The sequence below is a fragment of the Artemia sp. Qi Xiang Cuo genome, chromosome 2, assembly GCF_049724085.1.
Source record: "Artemia sp. Qi Xiang Cuo chromosome 2, ASM4972408v1, whole genome shotgun sequence".
Taxonomy (NCBI): Eukaryota; Metazoa; Arthropoda; class Branchiopoda; order Anostraca; family Artemiidae; genus Artemia; species Artemia sp. Qi Xiang Cuo.
This window is the reverse complement of record NC_142795.1, coordinates 8,202,261-8,227,912: the sequence shown is the minus strand read 5'-3', so window position 1 is coordinate 8,227,912 and position 25,652 is coordinate 8,202,261. Positions and strand designations below refer to the sequence as shown.

At 34.9% G+C, this 25,652-nt stretch overlaps 1 protein-coding gene across 1 annotated transcript in view; it reads right to left on the bottom strand.

The window, feature by feature from the left end:
• Positions 1–24,149, bottom strand: part of LOC148954868 (transcription cofactor vestigial-like protein 2) — a 70,297-nt gene extending 46,148 nt beyond the window's left edge. Inside the window, exons 1-2 of the mRNA XM_089105424.1 lie at positions 23,924–24,149; positions 12,359–12,764 (exon numbers count right to left, since the gene is read on the bottom strand). Coding sequence (XP_088961550.1) covers positions 12,359–12,764; positions 23,924–24,010 — 493 coding nt within the window. The 5' untranslated portion in view covers positions 24,011–24,149. The remainder of the gene's footprint in view (positions 1–12,358; positions 12,765–23,923) is intronic.
• Positions 24,150–25,652: the final 1,503 nt, after the last annotated feature.

The window sequence follows — 25,652 nt, the reverse complement described above, 5'->3', positions numbered from 1 at the left end:
TCCATGGTCGCGTTTGCATGGTTCTCACCGCAGAGGTCGTCCCTCGAAAAGATGGAAAGACAACTTCTTTACACTCAACCTGCCGCAACTTCTACGCCTGTCTGAAGATAGATGCTCATACAGACGCCACATCAACAACATAGATGCCCCATGAATGAAAAATGCCCAAAACAACCTTCGAGGATAGATGGGACTTAAGTCAAGTCAAGTCATTTTGTTTAGCATAGTGGAAAGGCTCAATAACTATATTTTTGGAGATAGCATGACACCCCCCCCCCGCAGCCTCGGGGGATAAGTCTTTAAGTTATAAAATTCGTCCATTCCTTACGTATAGTATTTGTTAGTGGGAAGTATTCATACATTTTTCGGGTGGGGAGGGAGCAGATTTTCTGCTTGGGGTTTTCCATGGGAGAATTTTCCATTGGGAGGGAAGTTTCCAGGGTGTGAACTTTTCAGGTAAATTTTACACTGGGGGAATTTGCCAGAATTCCTATACAAAATTCTTTTTATATGTCTTGCTCTCTCTTTGCCGACTCAATTTTACGCGTGGATATGTTAAGGGTAATTGTCCGGCATAAATTTTTGCCGGCATCGAATTGCCTAGAACATATGGCCGTGGGGAGGGGGAATTTTTCCGCGGAGGTGGAGTGAAATTACTACGTATATGAGGGGGATTCTCCCCTCCTCAACACCTCGCTTTTTATGCTAAAGTTAGACTTGTATCCCAATTCTTTAAGAACGACTCCTGAGACACAAGTATCGTTTAATTAGAATATTAAAAAAAAATTAAGTACTAATAAACTTTAGCGGGAAGACCGAGGTGTTGAAGAAGGGGAAACCCCCCTCATATACCTAATAATTTCTGTTCGTTTTAAGTGTTAATGATGCTCCTTACTTTCAGTTGAAAAATTACAACTACTTAAAAATAATAAATAAAAGTAAATAATAAAAAACTAATACATAAGAGTCCTTTTCCTTTTTTTAAGAGAGATCATGATAAATTCTTGTTTTTTATATTGTATTCATGTTATCTTGTTGTGTTTGTGTCTTCATATTATCATTATTTCTTTATATTATTTTGTTTTTATATTATCCTCTAAAACTTAAAGTCTGCAAAAGCGCAACAATTTAAGATTAACCCCGATTTATCTCTCAAGACAATGCTGCTTCATCTCTATTTTGGACTAATTATTACTAAAGAAGTGTTCATATATAATTATGTCATTAAGCTAAAGTGTGGATTTCCAAAAAATGCAGAACCGCCCATTTTCACAATATATTTTCTACAGAAATTTCTGAGGTTTCTTTAAGATAGAAAAAAGCTTAAAATATGACAACGAATGCCAACGAATATATTATAAGTGGCTTCGTGAAATAAGAAAAATGTTCTAGTGGAAAATGTTGTAGGCTGAATAGTTTTTGTACAACAATGTCCGTAAATAACAAAAGAAAGAGGAAAAATAATTTATTTTTAATCAGTCTACAATGTGGGGTCAACAAATAAGCATGCATAAATTTGGGTCCCTTGTAAAAGAAACCCGAAGAGGACATTTTTAATTTTTTTTTAATTTTAACCTTTCTCTCTTTAAGACATTTCTCACTAAATTATATGCATTCAGTCTAAGATTTTTTCAGTGGATCAAGTGGATTTTGTACACTTTTTAAATTAATTTAAGAACATGTTGGATATTAAACTCATTATATTTAGCTTGTGTAGTTTTTTCACTTTCCATTGCTCAAAAAGTATATAATTAACTTATTTATTTTTTATAGAATAAAATAGAATATAGAATAAAATTAAAAGAATAATTTTATAGAATATGTTTTTACTTTTATAACTTTAATAAATCAAATAATTTTAACATTTTCATTACTAAATATCAGTATATGTATATTAAACTGACAATGCACATTCAGTTGTATTTTTTCAATAAAGTGCAAATTTTGTTCTGGTCTTGGGAAGGCATAGGGGTTTTGCGCCCAACTTATGTTAATTTCTACTCGTTTTGAGTATGACTCGGTTATTTATTGTATTTTCTATTCGTTTTGGGTTTCATTTATTTATCGATGCTGATTTGTGGTAGTTTCGAGCTTGGTAGATTATTTGATTTTATTTTTGCTCATCTTTTGTTTAATGGAGTTCTTTACTTTTCTTTGAAAAACTTATTTCGTGGAAAAAGTTTGTTTTAATTAATTTCTGTTCGTTTTATATTGACAAAGTCTTTTCAGGGAAAAAGAAAATAGCACTTTAAATCTTTTCGTTTTTTAATACTTTATAGTTTAGCCTGCTATTTGTTTGCTGGAGAAAAATTTTCAGCAATTTTTAACAACATATACCCTTTTAAAAATCTGGACACAAATAGTACTGTTTAACTTAGTTTCATACCTCCTCTAGTTGACCTGAAATGGAAAACTTGATACCATTCGCAAAAAAATCTGTTTACTTTCTTTGATAGCTGGGATACACTTACACTATTTTGATTTGGATAAATTTTAATAGCAGAAGTAGCCTCGAAAGTTTGAACATAATACCCTCAGTCTTTCTTGGGATACTACTAAGATACCTTATTGGGAATTAGCATTATCACAGTGCATTTTGATTTAATCTTAAGGCGATATTTAGTTTTTAAACATAATGGGCAAATGGGAGGGTGGGAGTGGAAGGGGGATTAGTTGCCCTTCAATTACTTTCGACTATTAATAAGGGCACTAGCCCTTTGAATTTCAAATCGAATGAGGCCTTTTCTGAAGTTTCTACGACAACGTCTTTTATAAAAACGTTATATGCCCCCCAGGGCATAACTTAAAACCCTTGCCCTGAGGGCTGTGGTGGATTATCCTCCTCAAAAACATATTTTCTATCTGTAAATCAACTACGCTGAACAAAATGGTTATCTCAAATTTTTATTGGATGTGTTTGGGGGAATAATGGGCGTGGAGGGGGGGGGGGGGGCTACTTGCCCTCAAATCACTTTCGACTATTAAAAAGGACACTAGCCCTTTGAATTTCCAATCGAATGAGCTTTTTTGAAGTTTCTACGACTACACTTTTTATAAAAACATTATATGCCCCCTGGGCATAACTTAAAACCCTTGCCTCGAGGGTTGTGGAGGAGTGTCCTCCTCAAAAACATATTTTCTATCAACTGCGCTGAACAAAATGGCTATTTCAAAATTTTCATTGGATGTGTTTGGGGGAATGATGGGCGTGGAGAGGGGGCTAGTGGCCCTCCAATCACTTTGAATTTCCAATCGAATTAGCCCTTTGAATTTCCAATAGAATTAGCCTTTTTTAAATTTCTACGCCAACGCCTTCTATAAAAGCCTTATTTGTGCCCAGGACATAACTTAAAACCCTTACCCTGAGAGTTGTGGGGGATTGTCCTTCTCAAAAACATGTTTTCTACCGGGAAATCAACTAGCCCACGCTAAACAAAAGAGCTATCTCAAACTTTTAATTTGATGTGTTTGGGTGAATGATGGACATGGGGAGGGGGGTAGTTGCCCTCCAATAACTTTCGACTATTAAGGGCACTAGCCCTTTGAATTTCCAATCAAATAAGCCTCTTTTGAAGTTTCTATGACAACGCCTTCTATAAAAACTTCATATACCCCAGGACATAACTTAAAACCCTTGCCCTGAGGTTTGTTGGGGAGTGTCCTCCTCAAAAACGTATTTTCTATCTGAAAATCAACTACGCTGAACAAAATGGCTATCTCAAACTTTGATTGGATGTGTTTGGGTGAATGATGGACGTGGGGGGGGGAGCTATTTGCCCTTCAATCACTTTCGACTATTAAAAAGGGCACTAGACCTTGAATTTCCAATCGAATGAGCCTGTTTTGAAGTTCTACGACAACGCCTTCTTATAAAAACCTTATATGCCCCAGGGGCATAACTTAAAACCCTTTCTTCAGGGCAAGGTTGTAGGGGAGTGTCATCTGGGGGAGTGTCCTCCTAAAAAATATATTTTCTGTCTGAAAATCAACTAGCCTACGCTGGACAAAATGGCTGTCTCAAAATTCTAATTGGATGTGTTTGGGGGAATGATGGGCGTGGGGAGCTAGTTGCCCTCCAATCACTTTCAACTATTCAAAAAGAGAGCTAACCCTTTGAATTCTCAATCGAAAGAGCCTGTTTTGAAGTTTCTGCGACAATCCCTTCTATACAAACATTATATGCCCCCAGGGCATAACTTAAACCCTTTGCCCTGAGGGTTGTGGGGGAGTGTCCTCCTCAAAAACATATTTACTATCTGTAAATCAACTACGCTGAATAAAATGGCCTTCTCAAAAATTTTATTGGATGTGTTTGGGGGAATGATGGGCGTGGAGGGGGGGGGCTGGTTAACTACGCTGAACAAAATGGCTATCTCACAATTTTGATTGGATGTGTTTGGGGGAACGATGGGCGTCGGGGGGGATAGTTGCCCTCCAATCACTTTCGACTATTAAAAAGGGCACTAGCCCTTTGAATTTCCAATTGAATGAGCCTCTTTTGAAGTTTCTACGACAACGCCTTCTATATAAACCTTATATGCCCCCAAGGCACAACTTAAAACCCTTGCCCTGAGGGTTGTGGGGGAGTGTCCTCCTAAAAAACCTATTTTCTATCTGGAAATCAACTACGTTGAACAAAATGGCTATCTCACAATTTTGATTGAATCTGTTTGGAGGACAGATGGGCGTGGGGGGGCTTGTTGCCCTCCAATCCCTTTCGACTATTAAGAAGGGCACTAGCCTTTTGAATTTCCAATCGAATGAGCTTTTTTTGAAGTTTCTACGACAACGTCTTCTATAAAAACCTTATATGCCCCCAGGGCATAACTTAAAACCCTTGCCCTGAGGGTTGTGGGGGAGTATCCTCCTCAAAAACATATTTTCTTTCTGGAAATCAACTAGACTGAACAAAATGGCTGTCTCAAAATTTTGATTGGATGGGTTTGGGGGAATGATGGGCGTGTGGGGGGGGGCTAGTTGCCCTCCAATCACTTTTGACTATTTAAAAGGGCACTAGCCCTTTGAATTTCCAATCGATTGAGCCTGTTTTGAAGTTTCTATGACAACGCCTTCTATAAAAACCTTACATATACCCCCAAGGTATAACTTAAAACCTTTGCCCTGAGGGTTGTGGGGGAGTGTCCTCCTCAAAAATACATTTTCTATCTGGAAATCAATTACGCTGAACAAAATGGCTATCTCAAAATTTCGATTGGATGTGTTTTGGGGAATGATTGCCCCTTTTGAAGTCTCTACGACGACTCCTTCTATATGAAGTGCCCTTCTGTAAAGAAAAAAAATAATAAACTGTACATTGTGTCAACATTGATATTATATGCCCTCAGGGCATAACTTAAAACCCTTGCCCCGAGGGTTGTGCGAGGGTTGCCCCGAGGGTTGAACTTTGTCAAATAAATTGACAAAGTTCTTAGCTTGTATCCCTTCCCCCAGGACTGTGGGGTGGGGTCAAGTCATCCTCAAACATATTGTTATTAGATATTTTGACTATGTTGAAGAAAATTGCTATCTAAAAATTTTGATCAGAAGACTTTGGGAGAAAATGGGCGTTTGGGGGCTAGCTGTCCTCCAATATTTTTGGTCTCTTAAAAAGGGCACTATAACTTTTGATTTCCGATCAAATGAGCTCCCTCTCGATCTTCTTGAATAACTAGTTCGGTCGGATCACACTTGAAAAAAAAATAAAGAAAACACGCACCCGTGATCTTGTTTCTCGCCCAAAATGCAAAATTCTACATTTTTTGCATAAAGGAGCTTGAAACATCGATTGTAAGGTTTGTGATATGCTGAATCAGATGGCGTGATTTTCATTAATATCACTTGATGTTTTGGGGGTGTTTTCGCCTTTTTCAAAAATTGGGCAAACTTGCCCAGGCTCTTACTTTTGGATAGGTAACATCAAAATTGATGATTTTTTTTAAATATTCTGAATAAGCATGAAAATCCGTTTTTTTTATGCATCCATTGTTAGCATGACTCTATTTCTTAGAGTTTCGGTTACTGTTGAGCCGCATCGCTCCTTGCAAAGTTCGTTTAGTACTTTTTAAAAGCTTCTTATTATTCTAATTAAACGAACTTCGTTTTTCAGGAGTCATTGTTAAAAATTTTTTGCCCCCGCCCGAAAAATGTATGCATACTTCCCAGTAACAAATACTAGCGTAAAAAACGGGCAAATTTTATTGCTTAAAGACCTTTCCCTAGGGAAAATATATAAATATATATAAATATATATATATATATATATATATATATATATATATATATATATATATATATATATATATATATATATATATATATATATATATATATATATAATATATAAATATATTATTTATATGCATATATATATATATATATAATATATATATATATATATATATATATATATATATATATATATATATATATATATATATATATATATATATATATATATATATATATATATATATATATATATATATATATATATATATATATATATATATATATATAGTTTTTATTGTTTAAAAAAAAGAGTTGTGAGAAAGTCAAACTTTAGCGTAAAGAGCGAGGCGTTGAGGAGGGCACAGCCCCTTTCATATACGGAAGCGGGGGTTTGGCGGGCGGCAGCCCCCCAACTGTACCTCCTAATCCCTGTACGTTTTAAGGTTCGAACTTGTGACTCAGTCTCTTTAACTCTTCAGAAAACGTAGTTTTTTTTGTAATAAAACTGTACAGTATTATTAATATAAAACTGTTACTTGCGCTATCATCATGTCCTTGGGGTTTTAACATAAAAGTGTTTTCCAATTAAAATTATGGATCCACATTATTACCATATTACCAGCAACATTACAAGGATAAAAATGTAGGACCTGGATGGTTGATCCATGAGTCAGGGTTATAGCCAGATGCAAGTGCATAGAAGGGAGGGGGGGGGTTTAGGCACAAGCTAATAGAAAGCCCGCTCCAATCTAAAGTTTTCTTCATTTTCCACATATTTTTGTATTTTCATATGATTCTGTTCTTTTTGCATTATTTGCGACGTTCCACGTCCACTTTCGTATTTGCCAGACTTACCAACTACCAGAATTACCAAACGAGTTAACTTAAATTGAGTAGCTGTAAAAGAATAGAACAAAATTTTATTTTAATTTGTTAACAGTAAAATGTCCACATATAAATCCTTTTCAATTTATTACCTAGCAGAGATCATTTCTTCAACTGAACTGCTATGGCGAATGTCTACATCCACCTGGATGTAGAACAATGGATGATCTCTCCTTTTATGCTGACAGAAATTGTATTACAGTCATTTTCTTAAATAATTTCTGAGACCACACTGGCTAATCATGATAAAACATAAACTCACAAAGAAAGGAAGAAAACGAGGACAATTAACAGCCAGTGAAAAACTGGCTGTTAACTGTCCTCGTTTTCTTCCTTTCTTCACGATTTTATGTTTTATTAGTCATTTTCCTCTTGGGAATTCAAGTGTTATGGAAATGTTTTGCTGTGGAACACTAGTTGTAGAGCAAAAAATAGAGGTATTGTATGTTTATATTTGTGTTGTTCATAATTTCGAAATTACATGTGAAAAAGCCAGCCTCATCTTCTAGAAGCAAGCTGGCCACTTTTTAAATTTTGAATTTTTAGCCTAGAAGTACTAGATCTATTATTAACATAATACGGTTACAGAAATATCAAAAAGAATTTGTGATCGAAAACTAAATAATTTCGTCAAATATTATTTCGTTGGATATATTCTAAAATCCACTTTAGGACATTCCGTCCATAAGGACTAAAGGCATGTACAGGTATAAACAAATACAAAATACCTTGGACATTGGCTCCTACGGACGTTGGACAATACGGACATTGGCTCCTACAGGTGACTTAAACCTTAAAATTAAAACCAAAGTTTCACCTCCGTTTGTTTTATAGACTTGTATGAATTGTCTGTTCGTGCTTTTGAAGTCTTAAAGTACGAGTTAGATCAAAGTAAAAACCTTTTACCCCTTGATTAATCTTAGGTATGTTCATACCTAAAACTTACGATTTTTTACGATTAATCCTTAGGTTGTTTCAAAATTATGGAAGTTTTGGGGCAGTGGCACATTTTCGTTACTGTTGCCACGTTGAGCCGGAAAGGTAAATGCGAAAAACTAATTAATTAAATTTGAAGACGCTTTTCGCCCCAAGTAATTTAAACATCAAAAACTTACTGATTTTCATAGACAACCACACCTTCAAAGGAAAGCCACACCATCTTAAGCTGTTTGTTGCTTAAGTGTCTTAAGGTGCTCAAGTCTTTAGCTCAAAGACCACCACACCTTCAAAGGAAAGCTTAGCCTTCTTAAGCTGTTTGGTGCTTAAGTGTCTTAAGGTGCTTAAGTCTTTAGCATAAAGACAACCACACCTTCAAAAGAAAGCTACACCATCTCAAGGTATTTGGTGCCAAAAGATTTAGACTATTTTCTTCTGATTTTTCACCAACGTTTCTTTTTATTTTACCAAAACTTGCATAAATGTAAATGACCCGGGGCATGTCTATTAGGTCTGAATTAGGTCTGTAGCTATGGAAACAATAACAAACCAATTGACACACAACACTTTCATTGATAGCGATCGATAAGGCATAGCTTAAATACCCCAATTAAGATAATACATTGAACGTGGGAGGCATTGAAATTTGTGGCACCTATCACCTAAAAATGTAAATATCAAGCCATTCAAAACAAAGTTGTGCTGTCACAAAAAAATCAGCTGTATTTCTTGGCCACGAATCTATGTTTCAAAAACATGTCACTCGTAATCGTAATGCGGACGCTAATCACTCAAATGAAGACGAAGGGACTTTGTGGCCTCTGTGTCAGGGTTATTAGTTTTCCGGCTCAGTTTTCCGGGCTCATGTTTTCTTGCCGGAAATTCAGTTGAAGTCAACACTGATCAATCAAACCTATAACTCGCTGATAATGCACTTCGCATCAATTATAATTTAATTGAGTTTAAAGTTGGTTCATTATCTAGGAATTTTTAATCAAAAGTAAGTTTAAAAGCAGAAAAATAGTTTTAGTTTTTATTAGAAGTAGGAATAGACACAGAAATCATGTAGGGGAGACTCCAAAAAGCCCTTGGGTGTTCTCTGTCAAAAGCTAATATCTACACAAAAGCCCGGTTTGTATTTAATGATGGGCATATCTCAATCTTGACACGCTGAGTCCAGTGGCGTGGTCAAAATTTCCCGTGCTGCTATATTTTCTGAGATACGACCTAGTATCTACAGAGATAAAAACAGATTTCGCCTATTTTTCCGAGCCTAATACGGAAAAAACCTAGTATTTGTGTCCAAGAGGAAAAGAGTAGCAAATGTGACGAAACAAAGTACTTCAGAAAACCTACTGACAAAATTACTTGTCTCCATCTATATATCTCTTGTTCTAAAACTGAAAAACAAATATCTTGAGAATATCTCAAAAATCAAACAGTTCGTGGTAACGAACTGTTTGATTACGCGGTAACTGTAAGTAAGGAGCGACCCGGCTCAATGGTAACCGAAACTCTAAAAAGCGGAATTTTGATACCAATAGATACATCAAAAGAATCAGATTTTAATTCTGATTTCAAATACATAAGTTTCATCAAGTTTAGTCATACCCATCAAAAGTTACGCGGAAATTTCCCTGAGAAAATTTGGCTGATTTTCGAAAAAAGGGGAAAAGACCCCCTAAAAGCTATACAACCTTCATGAAAATCACACCATCATATTCAGCGTATCATAAAACCCTACTGTAGAGGTTTCAAGCTCCTATCTACAAAAATGTGGAATTTTCCATTTTTTGCCTGAAGAAAGATCACGGATGCATGTTTATTTGTTTGTTTTTTTTCCAGGGTTTAATCGTATTGACCCAGTGGTCCTAGAATATCGTAGGAGGGCTCATTGGAACGGAAATTAAAAATTTTAGTGCCCTATTTAAGTGACCAAAAAAATGGAGGGCAACTAGGCCCCCTCCCACGCTCATTTTTTACTCAAAAGTCACCCAATTAAAATTTTGAGATAGCCATTTTGTTCAGCACAGTCAAAAATTTAATAAATATTTCTTTGAGGATGACTTAATCCTCCAAAGTTCCCAGGGGAAGGGCTGCAAGTTATGAACTTTGCCCATTGCTTACATATAGTATTGGTTATTGGGAAGTATACAGACGTTTTCCGGAGGGATTTTTTTTTTGGGGGGGGGCTGGAGGAGGGGGTTACTTGGTATAATCTTTCCGTGGAGGATGTTTCTTTGGGGTAAGGGACATTTCTATGAAGGGGGCGCTGGATTTCCAAGTATTATTTAAAAAACGATCAGAAATTAAATTAAAAAAAAACAAATTTTTTCAACTGAAAATAAGGAGCCACATTAAAACTTAAAACAAACAGAAACTATTACGTATATGAGGGGGCTCTCCCCCAAGTCAATACCTCGCTCTTTACGCTACAGTTTTTTTTAGTGCTTTCAGAAGAGCTATCTATTCTAATTAAACGGCCTTTGTGATTCAGGGGTTTGTAAATTAATTTTTTTTTTACTTTTAACGTAAAGAGCATGGTATTGACTAAGGGGAAAACCCCCTCATATACGTAATAACATATACGTAATAAAAAAAAATAAAAAAAACAAGCGATACGGTTCAACAGTAATCGAAAGTTTTAAAAACACGGAATTTTGATGTCAATAAATGTATCAAAAGTTTAGTATTATTCATCAAAGGCTACGAGCCTGAGAAAATTTACGCGTTTTTTTAAAGAGGGGGGGGGGAACACTCCATAAAAGTGAATGAATTTTATTGAGAATTACACCGTCAGATTCAACGTATCAGAAAACCCCATTACATAGGTTTCAAGCTCATATCTGCAAAAATCTGCAACTTTGTATTTTTGCCAGAAGAAAAATATACGAATATAGAAGTTCGTTCCGTAATTTAATTTGTAAATTACGTCAGAACCAAATTTAGAGACAACCATTTAGCAAAAGAAAAGTAAAATTTTTATGCAAATTTTGTTTACTTATTCAATGACGGTGAGCCAAAATAAAAGCTGCATTAACTAAAAAACGATCAGAAATTAAATAAAAACAAAACATGTTTTTTAAACTGAAAGTAAGGAGCGACATTAAAACTTAAAACGAATAGAAATTATTCCCTATATGAAAGGGGCCGTCCCCTCCTCAACGCCTCGCTCTTTACGCTAAAATTTGACTCTGTATCACAACTTTATCTTTTTAAACAATAAAAAACTTTAGCGTAAAGAGCGGGGCGTTGAGGAAGGGACGGCCCCTTTCATATACGGAATAATTTCTGTTCGTTTTAAGTTTTAATGTCGCTCCTTACTTTCAGTTTTAAAAACTTGTTTTTTTTTATTTAAATATTTAAAAGAAACATGGTCTTTATGTGTTTCGGATATATCTCAAACTTTTGGGTTTATTATTCATGGAATTGGCAAATTGTTTCTTAATTGATTCACATAATAAAATTTAACTGTAACACCCAGGCCTTAAACATTTATAATGTTTGTGAAAAAGAAGTCAAAATGGATAGGCATATTTTTCTTTACATTTTGAGCTATTAGAATGCCGAATAACGTACTTTGTAAATAAGGAAAAGGGTTTTATTACACAAAATTACCGATAAAAAGTTTATTTTCTGCATGCCTACGATAATCATACAAAATTACCAAGTATGATATAGCTAAACAGTTCGTAGTGCATTACCGTAAGTAACGGAGTGACTTGAGCACTTTTTGTCCAAATTCAATACGGAACGACTGCTCAAACACAAGGACCGTAAATTTGGAAAAAGCATCATTCTTAGAGCACTATAAAACTTTAGAGTCAAGACCAGTCGATAGAAAAGGGAGCAACTCACCTCATATACGGAATAATTACTCTTCAATTTAAATTTTTATCTCATTCTTTATTTTTTGTTCGAAAAAACTTGTTTTTTTAAATTTAAAAACACTGAAGAATAAGACTCCTTATCCGATTCCCCCACGGGAAATGTTTTTCTTATTTGCCTTGGTCAAAAAATATAATATCTTGAAGATGTTTTCACTTTTTGCTGTTGAAAGACTGTTTTCTAACACAGTGCTTATCAGGCAGTTGCAAAAAATAAGGTACATACTGGATTTTATTTTTCAATCTTATCTAGGGACGGGAAAGGTCCATCAGACCAATATCAGAGAGCGAAGGTTCTTCATACAATTCTTTGGGGGTGAGGAGTTAATTCAAGTTTTACATTAACAACAAAATTTACCTCTTTATAAAGTGCGTATTATGATGCTGGGAAAATTATATGCAAAATAAAGCCATGATATTACCTTTTGAAGTAGCTCCTTTCACATCGTAATTTGTCTGACCCAAGGCCCTGTTGAAATGTTCTTCAACAACAGAAGACGAATCTCCAGCATAACTTGTAAATAACACACAATTTGCTGATAAATATCTCATTTCCTTTCTATCATCACCCTCTTCGTCTTCCCTTTCTTCTTTTTTTCTCTCATATAGGTGTCCAGGACTAGCTACTTGTATAACAGGGTGGCTTCTTTCTTCTGGTTTTGGAGAATTTGTATGGGCTGGTGCTGGACAGGAGGAGTTACTTGACCCGTTGGACGGAATCGGAGGAGCAGTAACTGCTGTTGCAGAATGCATGCTTGTCTCTACTGCTCTAATGTACGCACTGGATTCTAAGTCTGTTCTAGTAGGGTTTCCATGATATTTTTGTATCTGAAATGATACATAAATTATGTTATACTATAACATAGTTTTAGATATTATAACATAAATTATGTTATATGTTATATTTTATTCTTGGTTATTTCAAAACGTATTATGTGTACAAGCAAAGTGAGTCTTGAGCGACCATTGCTAAAAGTTCGTTATTCTGAAAAAAAACTAGTACCAATTCCTCTTTGAACTGAAATTAAATATATAAATTGTTTAATTATTTACTTCATAGGCGACACTAATCAATAAAACAGCAGCAATAACCGCGTAGGCTGTACTTAGATCAGAACCGTTTAAGGTTGTGTATAATGAGATTCCGCTACTATCCATAACCCTAAAACTGGTTCATGAAGACGTTCTATCTCCTTTGCGATGATTTCAACAATTTATTTTTCTTTTTAGTTTAATTTGTGGAACTCCATTATTTGAAGACCTTTAATTTAAAATTTAAATGTCGTGGCTATAATGAGGGTGGTACAGAGCAGCATGGGGAGAAAGGGTGTCTATGCAGGGAAGTGGACCAGGGGCCCATATAATTGCTGAAACTCATGATTTTCTCCATAATTCTCAAGGGTTTAAGTACAATCTACAATTTTGTGTGTCTGCCATGAAAATAGATTTTCGAAGGAGGATTTAATTATTGAAGAAGGATTTAAACCAAGTACAGACCCCTCCCCCCACTCAAGGCATAGTCTTGTCCATAAATATTTCTACTATACTGCATTTGCAATAACAATAATATAGACATTAACGAAATGTTATACCTAAAGTTCCTAAGATACCTAAGGTTCTAGGGGCCCGGTTCTAAGAAGCCCACCAGCTTCATAATAACTAGTCAAACAGTTCGTGGTAATGAACTGTAAGTAAAGAGCGACCCAGCTCAATAGTAACCGAAACCAAAAAAACGCAATTTTGGTACCAGTAGATACATCAAAAGAATAAAATTTTTATGCTGATTTCAAACATACATATTTCATGTCGGGGGAGGGGGTTACGTAGGAGTATCTTTCCAAGGAGGAATTTTTCATAGGGGAAGGGGAATTTTCCATGAAATGGGTGCTGGATTTCCCTGCATTATATAATAACGGATCAGAAATTAAATTAAAAAAACAAGTTTTTCTTCCACAAATAAATGTTTGTAAATGTTTTTGTCTGTAAATGTTTCACTCTCTATTCTCGAAACCTCCTTAACTACATATGAAATTATGTCAAAGGCATGATGGGGGAGGGATGGAATTCAAATTAAAATAAACAAGGAAATTTTAGGAAAAATATATGAATTCGTGATGAAAATAGTAAATCTAAGATACCTAAGGTTCTAGGGGTCCGGTTCTAAGAAGCCCACCAGCTTCATAATAACTAGTCAAACAGTTCGTGGTAACGAACTGTAAGTAAAGAGCGACCCGGCTCAATAGTAACCAAAACTCTAAAAAACGCAATTTTGGTACCAGTAGATACATCAAAAGAATAAAATTTTTATGCTGATTTCAAACACACATATTTCATGTCGGGGGGGGGGGGGGGTTACATAGGAGTATCTTTCCAAGGACAAATTTTTCATAGGGGAAAGGGAATTTTCCATGAAATGGGTGCCGGATTTCCCTGCACTATATAATAATGGATCAGAAATTAAATTAAAAAAACAAGTTTTTCTTCCACAAATAAATTTTTTGTAAATGCTTTTGTATGTAAATGTTTCACTCTCTATTCTCGAAACCTCCTTAACTACATATGAAATTATGTCAAAGGCATGAGGGGGGAGGGGTGGAATTCAAATTAAAATAAACAAGGGAATTTTTGGAAAAAAATATGAATTCGTGGTGAAAATAGTAAATCTAAGATATCTAAGGTTCTAGGAATCCGGTTCTTAGGAGCCCACCAGCTTCATAATAACTAGTCATGGTAACGGTTCGTGGTAACGAACTGTAAGTAAAGAGCAACCCGGCTCAATAGTGACCGAAACTCTAAAAAACGGGATTTTGGCACCAGTAGATACATCAAAAGAATAAAATTTCATATTATTGCATATAAAGTTACATATAATTATTACATATTATACATATTACACATAAATACGTATAAAATTACTCCTTAACTACATATGCAAGAAATTATGTCAAAGAGGTAAGGGGGGGGGGAGTCAAATTAAAATAAACAAGGGAATTGTAGGAAAAATGTATGAATTCGTGATGAAAATAGTAAATCTGAGATTTCTAGGGTTCTAGGGGTCAGGTTCCAAGGAGCCCACCAGCTTTATACTCACTAGTCAAGCAGTTCATGGTGACGAACTGTAAGTAAGGAGGACCCGGCTCAATAGTAACCGAGAATCTAAAAAACTGAATTTTGATACCAGTAATACCAGTATATATTATCCTTTCTTTGTACTATGGGTGTGGCTTAAAATAAGAAATAAGCGATCACAAATCCTTTTAAGATTTTATTTATTTAAAAAATTCACTGCAATACCGGTCAATTTCAAAAAGAAGAGGTTTCTTTAGGCCTCCTCGCTGATATTTCAATATAATACCTTATCGTTTTATATATATTTTATAAGAGTCAGCCTTATTTTGTGTCAAGGGGAGCAGATGCTCCCTCCCTGACCAGGTCTTAAATGCCAGCTCTTAGAAATAAAATTCTTGGAAACTGCCACGTCCCCCCCCGCATTAAACATGTGTCTAATTCATCTTAAACTGCAGATCGAGTGGTTTTCCTTTGCAAAAGAAAAACATACCTATCTTTAAAAAATGCATTTCGACAATTTAGCTTTCTTAGTAATTGGTAATAAGTATAAACTATTTGTGTATATGACGCACAAAATTTTACTTAAAATTTACTAATATTTTTTACTTATAATTTCCCATGAGAAATAGGATAAGACAGGGAAACATTTTTAGACCATTTGAATGTAGAGTGTGGTTTTTTGTATTTTTTAAAATATCGAAATGAACTTATGTAACATTGTAACATTCCACATATTTAAATTTGCATATTGGGGAGGATGCGTACAGTAACGGTGTAGGTCTTATACATTGGAGTTGGAAAGGTAAACAATAATTAAAAATGCGACAATGTTTTATTCAATTAAGTGCCTTAATAGGAGTGTAGAAATAGGAGGGGAGGGGGGCCCTCTGATCAGCCTAGAACTGCCACTGGTTCCGTCAGTGCTGTGATTTTATCAGTAGGTTTAATTACTTCAATTAATTTTAGCAATAAAATCCGTATGTTACAGCTAATAGCATTTAGAATCATTTGACCTCTTGGGACATTATTACATTAGTAACTAGTTAGCAAATTCAGACTTAATTTAAATTTCCATGTCTAACTCTACTAGAAATTAATCCTCCCCATATGGTAACAAATAGAAAACACAAAAAGGCGATTTGGAACAGGCCTAGAAATTTATTACGATCCCCCGCCTTGCTCTCTATTCTTCTGATTTCCAATCAGCCCTTTCTAAATATGACATCTATCTTTGTAAACAGGTGCAACTCTGAAGGATTTCATTTATCCTTCCTGTTGGTCTTCCTCGATTTTGAATTGACAAACAATAAAAAAATAAGATAAAATTCTGTTGGAAAGGTTCTGCAACATGAAAGTTTGCATAACTACACCAGTAGAAAAATATTTCCCGGAATAATTGAAAGTTCTTATTTCCAAACCTCCAATTTACATGGTTTTAAACATAAGTCACTGTTGATGCATCATAAATTAAGCTATGTTAACTTTCAGCCTCACTCGAAAAAAGTGAAAAATAAAAACCAAACCATTAATAATAATGAATTTTAAGTAAAGAGTGACCAATATTAAACAATAGTGCATAATGCACAATTGTAACCAGTAATTTATTCTATGTTCAATATGTTCAATGTGTTCAATAGTGGTTTTTACAAACCTTTGAAGCATGAAATTTAATTGTCGTAAATGAGGGTGCCACTAAGGCCATATCCAAGATTTTTGTTCGGGGGGGGGGGCTGTATTTGGGTGGATTACAAAAAAAGAACACGTGAAAAATGTATTTTTATTCATTTTTATTACGTGACAAATATTTTGGGGGACGGGTCAAACATCCTACCCCCCACCTGGATACGGCCTTGGGTGCCACTATTGCAAAATCTAATGAATGCGTAAATATCTTGAGATTGAGAATCAAATGTAAAATTACTGCATTTTGTCTGAGTAAAAACTGAATAATCTCTAAGACATTTATAATATAGGCTACTTGTTAATGCAGATTTTTCAGTGTTGCGGAATATCTTAATATTCCGCAACTTAATAAAATGTCAGATGATGCCAGACCTGGTAAGTGATTGGCTTTTAAAAAGGCATTAAATAAAATGAACTTGGATTTACTTTCTTGAATTTCTATTCAATATCTAATTTTACATTCAGTTACCCTTTCACCGTTACATGGAAAGCGTCTATTTTCATTTTAGTGGTTCTTTTTTGCGGTTTATTTTTATTTATTTTAGTGGCTATTTTTACGGTCTTATGATTTTTCTATTTTTGCACTGAGGGCGGCTGAGTGGAAGTTTTAGTGTTTTTTTTTGGTGGTTTATTTTTATTTATTTTATTGGGTTTTTTTCCGCTCTTTTATTATTTTTCTAGTTTTGCACTGATTGCGGCTTAAAAGAGGTTTTTGTGTTATTTGCGGTTTATTTTTATTTATTTTAGTAGTTGTTTTTTTACATTTTTTACTATTTTCTATCTTTGCACTGAGGACGGCTAAGAGTTGTATTAGGGTTTTTTTGCGGTTTGTTTTAATTTATTTTAGTGTTTTTTTTTCTACGGTCTTTTGTTATTTTTCTATCTTTGCACTGAGGATGGCTGAGCGGAGGTTTTAGTGGGTTTTTTTTTCGGTTTATTTTTATTTATTTTAGTGGCTGTTTTCTACGGTCTTTTATTATTTTTCTATATGTGCACTGAACACGGCTGAGCGGAGGTTTTAGTATTTTTTTTTTTGCGATTTGTTTTAATTTATTTTAGTGATTTTTTTCTACGGTCTTTTATTATTTTCTACGTTTTCACTGAGAACGGCTGAGTGGAGGTTTTAGTGTGTTTTTCTGCGGTTTGTTTTAGTTTATATTAATACTCGTTTCTACGGTCTTTTATTATTTTTCTATCTTTTCACTGAGGACGGCTGAGCAGAGGTTTTAGTGTGTGTTTTTGCGGTTTCTTTTATTCATTTTAGTGGTCATTTTCTACGGTCTTTTGTTATTTTTACATTTTTGCACTGAGGGCGGCTGAGCGGAGGTCTTAGTGTTTTTTGCTGTTTATTTTATTTATTTTAGTAGTTGTTTTGTACGTTCTTTTATCATTTTCTATCTTTGCACTGTGGACAGCTGAGCGGAGGTCTTAGGGTTTTTTTGCGGTTTGTTTTAAATATTTTAGTGGCTGTTTTTTATGGTCTTTTATTATTTTTCTATATTTACACTGAGGATGGCTGAGCGGAGGTTTTAGTGTTTTTTTGGCGTTTTTTTTATATTTATTTTAATAGTTTTTTTGTACGTTCTTTTATCATTTTCTGTCTTTGAACTGAGGACGGCCGAGTGGAGGTTTTAGGGTTTTTTCGTGGTTTGTTTTTATTTATTTTAGTGACTGTTTTTTATGGTCTTATATTTTTTTTCTATATTTTCAGTGAGGATGGCTGAGCGGAGGTTTTAATGTTTTTTTTTCGGTCTATTTTTTATTTTATTTTAGTGGTTGTTTCTTACGTTATTTCGTTATGTTTCTATCTTTTAACTGAGGACGGCTGAGCGGAGTTGTTTTTTTTGCGGTTTGTTTTAATTTATTTTAGTGTTTTTTTTCTACGGTCTTTCATTATTTTTCTATCTTTGCACTGAGGACGGCTGAGCGGAGGTTTTAGTGTTTTTTTGCGGTTTATTTTATTTATTCTATTGGGTTTTTTTCCGTTCTTTTGTTATTTTTTTATCTTTGCACTGAGGACTTTTGAGCAGAGGTTTGAGTGTGTTTTCTTAGGTATGTTTTAATTTGTTTTAGTGGTTGTTTTTACGGTCTTTTAGTTCTATCTTTGCACTGAGAACGGCTAAGCAGAGGTCTCGGCCGAAATATTTGTATTGCATTTATGCTTTTTTAGCATTTATACTTCTGCATTTATGCTTTTTTCAGGAGTTTTTTAGCCTTTTGAAATAGCTCTTTATTGTTTAAGTTAAACGACCCTTGTGTTTCTGGAGTCGTTCCTAAAGAATTGGGACAAAATTCAAGCTTTAGCTTAAAGAGCTAGGTGCTGAGGAGGGGGGAAACACCCCTCATATACTCAATAATTTCTGTTCGTGTTAAGTTTCAATGTTGCTCCTTACTTTCAGCTGAAAAAAGTTGTTTTTTAATTTAATTTCTGATCATTTATTAAATAATGCCAGGAAATATGGCTCCACCTGCAGGGAAAAATCGCATTTCCCATGGAAATATCCTCTAGACAGTTCAATCCCCATGAAAATTTACCTCGGACAACTACATTTAACATCTTCACGCGTAAAATTGAGTCGGTAAAGAGAAAGTAATACATTATCAAAGTGAAAAATTTTCCCTTGAAAAATCACCCCCTGAAAACTTCCGTCCTCATGGAAAGTTCTCCCTTTTAAAAATCCCCCCCAGCAGAAAAATCCACCAACCCCTACCCCATCCAAAAACGTATGCATATTTTCCAATAACAAATACTATACGTAAACAATGGACAAATTTTATAACTTAAAAACCTTTCCCCAGTGCCTGTGGGAGATCATGTTATCTCCAAAAGTGTAGATAATGGCTCTTTCAACTATGCTGAACAAAATGGCTGTTTCAAAATTTTGATATGAAAGTTTTGAGAAAAAAGGGCCCGGGGGGGGGCTAGTTGACCTCTAATCTTTTTGGTCACTTAAAAAGGGCACAATAAATTTTAATTTCTGTTAAAATGAGTCTTCTCACGATATTCTAGAACGCCCGGGTCAATACGATCACCCTTGGGAAAAAAAAGACAAAAAAAAGAAATAAACACGCACACGTGATCTTTCTTCTGGCAGAAAAAAAAAATACGAAATTCCACATTTTTGCAAGTAGGAGCTTGAAACCATTACAGTAGGGTTTTCTGATACGCTAAATATGATGATGTTATTTTCACTAAGAATCTTTGACTTTAGGGGTTGTTTATCCACTTTTTTCGAAAATCAGGGAAATTTTCTCAGGCTCGTAGCCTTTGACAGGTAACGCTAAACTTAATGAAACTTACATATTTGGAATCAGCGTAATAAGCCAATTCATTTGATAGACCTATTGGTATGAAAATTCCGTTTATTAGAGTTTCGGTTATTATTGAGCCGCTTCGCTCCTTACTTACAGTTCGTTACCACGAACTGTTTGATTTGGAACAGCGCTATTAGTAAACGGGAAGGACCTATCTATTCTTCTTCCATCTGTACAGATCAGCAGAATTACTAGGTATCACAACAAACTACAGCCCGCTAAGTACCGGAAGAACAGATTTGCGAACTCCTTCGGCCATATTTTGTAAGTCTATTTAACAAATGACTTTTTGTTTCTTTTTTCTGTTTTCTTTGTGATTGTAAAAGTAGCAAAATTTAGCGTTTATTTATTAGCGCTACGATAATTATTTAATTAAACTAGTACAAATTTTCGTTTCAAAAGAAATAGATGAAGATACAAAATCTTGCCAGTAAACTTTTCGAAGTGCAGCTTATTGTAGCTGATGTAGCTACCAGAATGTAGATGTGGAAAACCAGTGAAATCTTTTTTTTGCAATTCCGAAGATTGTTCTTTTCGGCCAACCATCTAGGGCTAAACGGAAAGGAGATCGTCCCCGTCTGGGGTGGGAGGACGTCGTAAAGAAAGATTTAAAGGAAATGGGAACTTCGTGGGCGGGTGTAAAAAGGAAGGCTTTCAATAGATTGGGGTGGAGGAGGAGCGTGCGTAGCTGTGTTGGCCTCGGGCGGCTTGGTGCTGCGGTGAGTTGTTAGTAGTAGTAGTAGTAGTATACTAGACCAATGATCAGAAAATACAGCAGATAAATAAAATCTGACTACACCATTAAATTCAGTAAAAATCAATGTAATCAGTTTTATCTGATTACATAGATTACTAAGTCGTATCTCGGTCGTATCTTTGATGACTTAGTCGTTTCTCATAAAGTATAGCAGATGGAAAAATCTTGATTGTATCATTGGACTCAACGTGTTAAGATTTAGGAATATTCTCATAAATAATTTTTTTTTTTTTATCAGATACTACGTTTTGCAAGAGGACAGCCGAGTTGATTAAATAGGTATATAGCGCAACTAATTATAACGACCGATTCCTCGTTTCTTTCAAACTTAAGTCAGTAGATGCCATTAAATTTAGGTAACTAGTTAAATAGGCTATTTTGAAACAAATATCGAAATAAAATCAATACTATTTCTATACTGTTCACCACTTTACTTTAATCAATCCCATTTGTCTAATTTTGAGAGTACAGGGTATACAGTTTTTCGCGCTTTGCAGTAAATAAATTTGAAAAATATGCTTATTTTCAAATGAAAATCAAGAGCATAATTAAACTTGAGACAAACACAAATGACCATATATACGGGAGGGTGGATTGCCCCCTTAGCTCCCACCTCTATGGGTGACTAGCCACTCCTGGAAACATCTTAGAGAGCATCAATTATAGCTAGTTAACAATTTTGGGGGAAAATTCCAATATTACTAGTATTTGTATATTTTAAGAAAACCTGTGTCCGTGTTATTGCAAACGGACCCAAAAAGGCTATGATATAATAAAAGGTTAATGTTTGGAAATTGATTGTTTAGCGCTGTAATACTTTGCCCACTTGTACGGAATTACGAAAACCCCTTATGTTTATTACAGGACTTTTAATTAAATAAATATCTAATTTCCCAAAATTATTCATTATCAATTTGAAATGCAATATGCCCTAACAACGTTGACACGTGTTGTATAACCAGAAGATAACACCTTAGGTGATTGCTTTACAATTTTTTCCTCAAAGCAGCACCCTACTTGTACCCACAATTTCACATGGCACCGCATTAACAGTAACTATAAAAGAAACAGCTAGAAAAACTATTAAGCAGTAGTACATGGTACCGTGCAAAATATACAGCTTCAAACATCGGACCTTAGATGAACCAAACTAGCTTCAACCATAGATCAACCATATAGCTTCAAACACCGGACCTTAGATGAACCAAACTAGCTTCAACCATAGATCAACCATAAAGCTTCTAACACTGGACCTTAGATCGACTAAAAAACTAGATCTAAACAGGTATTTTGTGACCTTTTTCTTAAAATATAACTTTATAGACAGGTTAAGACATCAGATAAAGGTGGAAAAACGGGTTTGAACCAACCGTCCTAAGTTTTGAGACTTTCTGTGGGATATTTTGTGTTTTGAATATAATTCGCCCATTTTCATAACAATTCTTCCGAATTTTTACCCTCTTTTACCCTCCAAAAAAGTCAGCCCTGTAACTTCCCTAACAGTATAACAAAACCAGTAAAACAGAATTAACAGACTATGGAAGTTGCAGGATAGTTAAGAACCCAAAGCAATGTCGATAAACAATCAATTTAGGCTGGTTGCGTCTTTTGACTCTCTGGATTGAAAGATTCGCAATCCAGAATGACACTGTTATACCATTGGTAAATGTGCAACAGAGTGGGTAGTCCCCCTTCCCCTCTCGTTAAATTTTGATTGTTATTGGGGAGCCAAATATTGGTGCCGTCTCTAGATTTACGTGCTTAAAGAGTTTGAATGCCCTCCGAAGGTGACACTCTGTCACCATTGCACATCTTCCGGAATTAATCTAGCAATACGAGGCAATTAAATGGTTTACAAGTTTAATCATGTTTTTCAAGTTTCATACTTGTACTCAAGTAGATCATTTAGGGATAGTCACCCTTTCTAGAACATGGGCAGATCATTTTATTTAACCTCGGCGGCACTTAATTCTAGCTGATATAAATATAAACAATCTCTAGATTAATCGGAAAATTAGTCTCAAAACAAAACTAGTCATAGATCAAAACAAAATACGGCACGTAATGTAAATACATCACCTAGATATCTTCCTTAGCTGCATTGGCCAACAAGCTATTTGAACGAATACAATAATTGTAGCACTCCCCGCGTCAACTCAGCTGTCTTTTTCTGAACCAAGTGCGGAATATATGAACTTACATATGAACTTATATATGAGCTTATTTATGAACTTATATATGAGCTTATTTATGAACTTATATATGAGCTTATTTATGAACTTATATATGAGCTTATTTATGAACTTATATATGAGCTTATTTATGAACTTATATATGAGCTTAATTAAATCACTTTTCAGGCACCAACTGTGTGAAACACTTTAACGCGTATCACAATTAAGACATTTTAATGCTTTATATTCTGTACTTAGACTCAAACTTGTAGAATAAAAAAGGGCTTGGGCAGCTTGATATTTCTTTTGAATTATAGATTATTTAATTTAGACTGAAGGAACATGTGCTTAATGTGGTACTAGTACTAGCGAGACATGCTAATTCGTAAGTTGAAATCAATCTGGCATGGAAGATCTCTTAGTGATGATGGCAAAACTATACGCAATTGTAAAGTACTCAGCGCTGCTCATTCAGCAAGCAGGACCGTGTCCAGGACTGGGGTTTAATCTCCCCCCCCCCCGCAATATTTGTCCAAGTGGTAAAAACATAACAAAAATGAATATAAACAAATTGTTTATGTATTTTTATTATTTTTTGTAGAACCCCCTCCCCACTGAGAAAATCCCTTTTGTAACCACCCCCCCCCCACCTCCATACCGCCCTAAAAAAAATCCTGGATACGGCCATGTCAGCAAGTAAAATTAAGCCCAGAACATATTAAATATAAAACAGGTGCGCGATCTCTATAGAAATAACGAAAACTTAATAATAAAAAAAACTTCCATCGACATAAAACAGCACGTGCGTCAGAGGAAGGTTTTGTTGCGGTAACACTAATTTTACTTTAAAAAATAGTCATAGAATTGCACCAAACCCTGAGTTACTCCTTATTTTGTTTTCTTAACTCTATTAACAATAGAAACAAATTTTTAAATAGATGGGGTTAAGTTCATTTTTTGATTGCGTCTTGTCTAGAAAACATAATTACCTTATCCTCTTGTATTCTTCCTGCCCCCTGTCGCTCGTAAGTAAGATATCCACCGTAAGGCTGATACATCACTTGTGCACAAGACATAGTTCTTTTCGACTCATCAAACTGGCCCAATATACTAACTTTAGCGTGGTATTCAACTGTTCAGTTTATTAAAATAAATTTGATACACCTGTAAAACTGTTTCTAAAATCACAACACTATTGTTGTATTCTTTGGCATATATAGCATAGAACTGGCCCAATCTTCTGTGACAATGGTTGACATCGCGACAAAAGAGATTGGGCTGGAACAGTCCTGGAAAGGGCGGTCCCAAATTACTTAGAATCCCGGAAAAGGGGTCTTTCTTAACGAACATTAAACATGATCTTAAAGTTCGAAACGTGTGATAAATTATGACTTTCAAACCGGACGAAACTTAATCCATCCGGATGTCATCGAAAAGACGTACAGAATCGTAATTAACAACCTTTAAATTGGAACTTTTGAATCTTGTGACACCTCCAAAGATACGGCATTTAAGACACGAAAACAAGAAGTTTTTTTCGAAAAACCAAGCACTTAAACTTGCACTCGAGGCGAACAAGAAGCCAAGTTATTTCTCCTTAAAGCTAAAATAGGCTGTAGAGAGAAAGGGTACTACAAAAGAACCCTAATAACCTAAAATTAGAGAAGTAAGAGACAAATAAGCACAATTTTCTCACTGAAGGCTAAACACACCTAAATAGCGGAATTTTTACAGTTCCATCCCTCACTTCTGTCTTTTTCTCTTCATCTGGCAGCTCTTAGCCGCTTATACTAGATTGGAAATTCGACGCAATCGGTTTTAATCTGTGTACTAGCTATTGACCTTTTCATAAGCCAGATGATTAGGGCCAGACTTCATTTTGACTACATTATGACCCGAAAAAAGGTCTGTTCCTAGAAAAAAGTTCAAAATTTTTAATCGTTTTTCCATTTAATTTCACTCGTGATTTTGTGTCAATTATGTGTCAGTTATGAATATTGTGTTAGAAGGAATTCTATAACGCAAAATCACATAGAACCAAGGCAATACGCAGGGGGGCAGGGTGTTTGAGCCCCCTCCCCCCGGAATGTTTACCCGACTCGTAAAAACGTAACACAAATGAATATAAACAAATTTTCGGAGTATAAACAAACATTTTTAAGAGTTCTCTTTGTAAACCTCCCCCCCCCCCAAAAAAAAAAAATCCTTCTGTAAGCCCCCTAAAAAAATCCTGAATATGGCCCTGCAAAGAACCATATTATTTCTCCTTGTTTTTAAAATAGAATGTATAATAGGGGATTAGGGCAGAAGAGCCCTAATCCCCTAAAATATGAGAAATGAGAGACAAAAGAGCGTGATTTTTTCACAGAAGGCTAAAAACAGCTAAATAGCAGAATCTTTACAATCTCATACCTCACTTCCTTTTATTTCTATCCAAGATACCTCCATCTGAAGGCCATAGCCACTTAAAAAAAAATTGCAATTTTATTTATAATTATTATTGCAATTATAATTGCAAATTTTAATCTTTTTACTAGCTTTTAACATTGTTTTAAAGTAGATTCTTGGAGCCAGACGTAACTTTGACTCCACAATGACCCAAAAAAGCTCTATTCCTAAAAGAAAGTTCAAAATTTCGCAGTGTTATTTTATTTAGTCTCAATTGTGATTTTTTTTTCAAATTCTTTTTTTTACTTTTTATTAACCTGAGAGCCCATA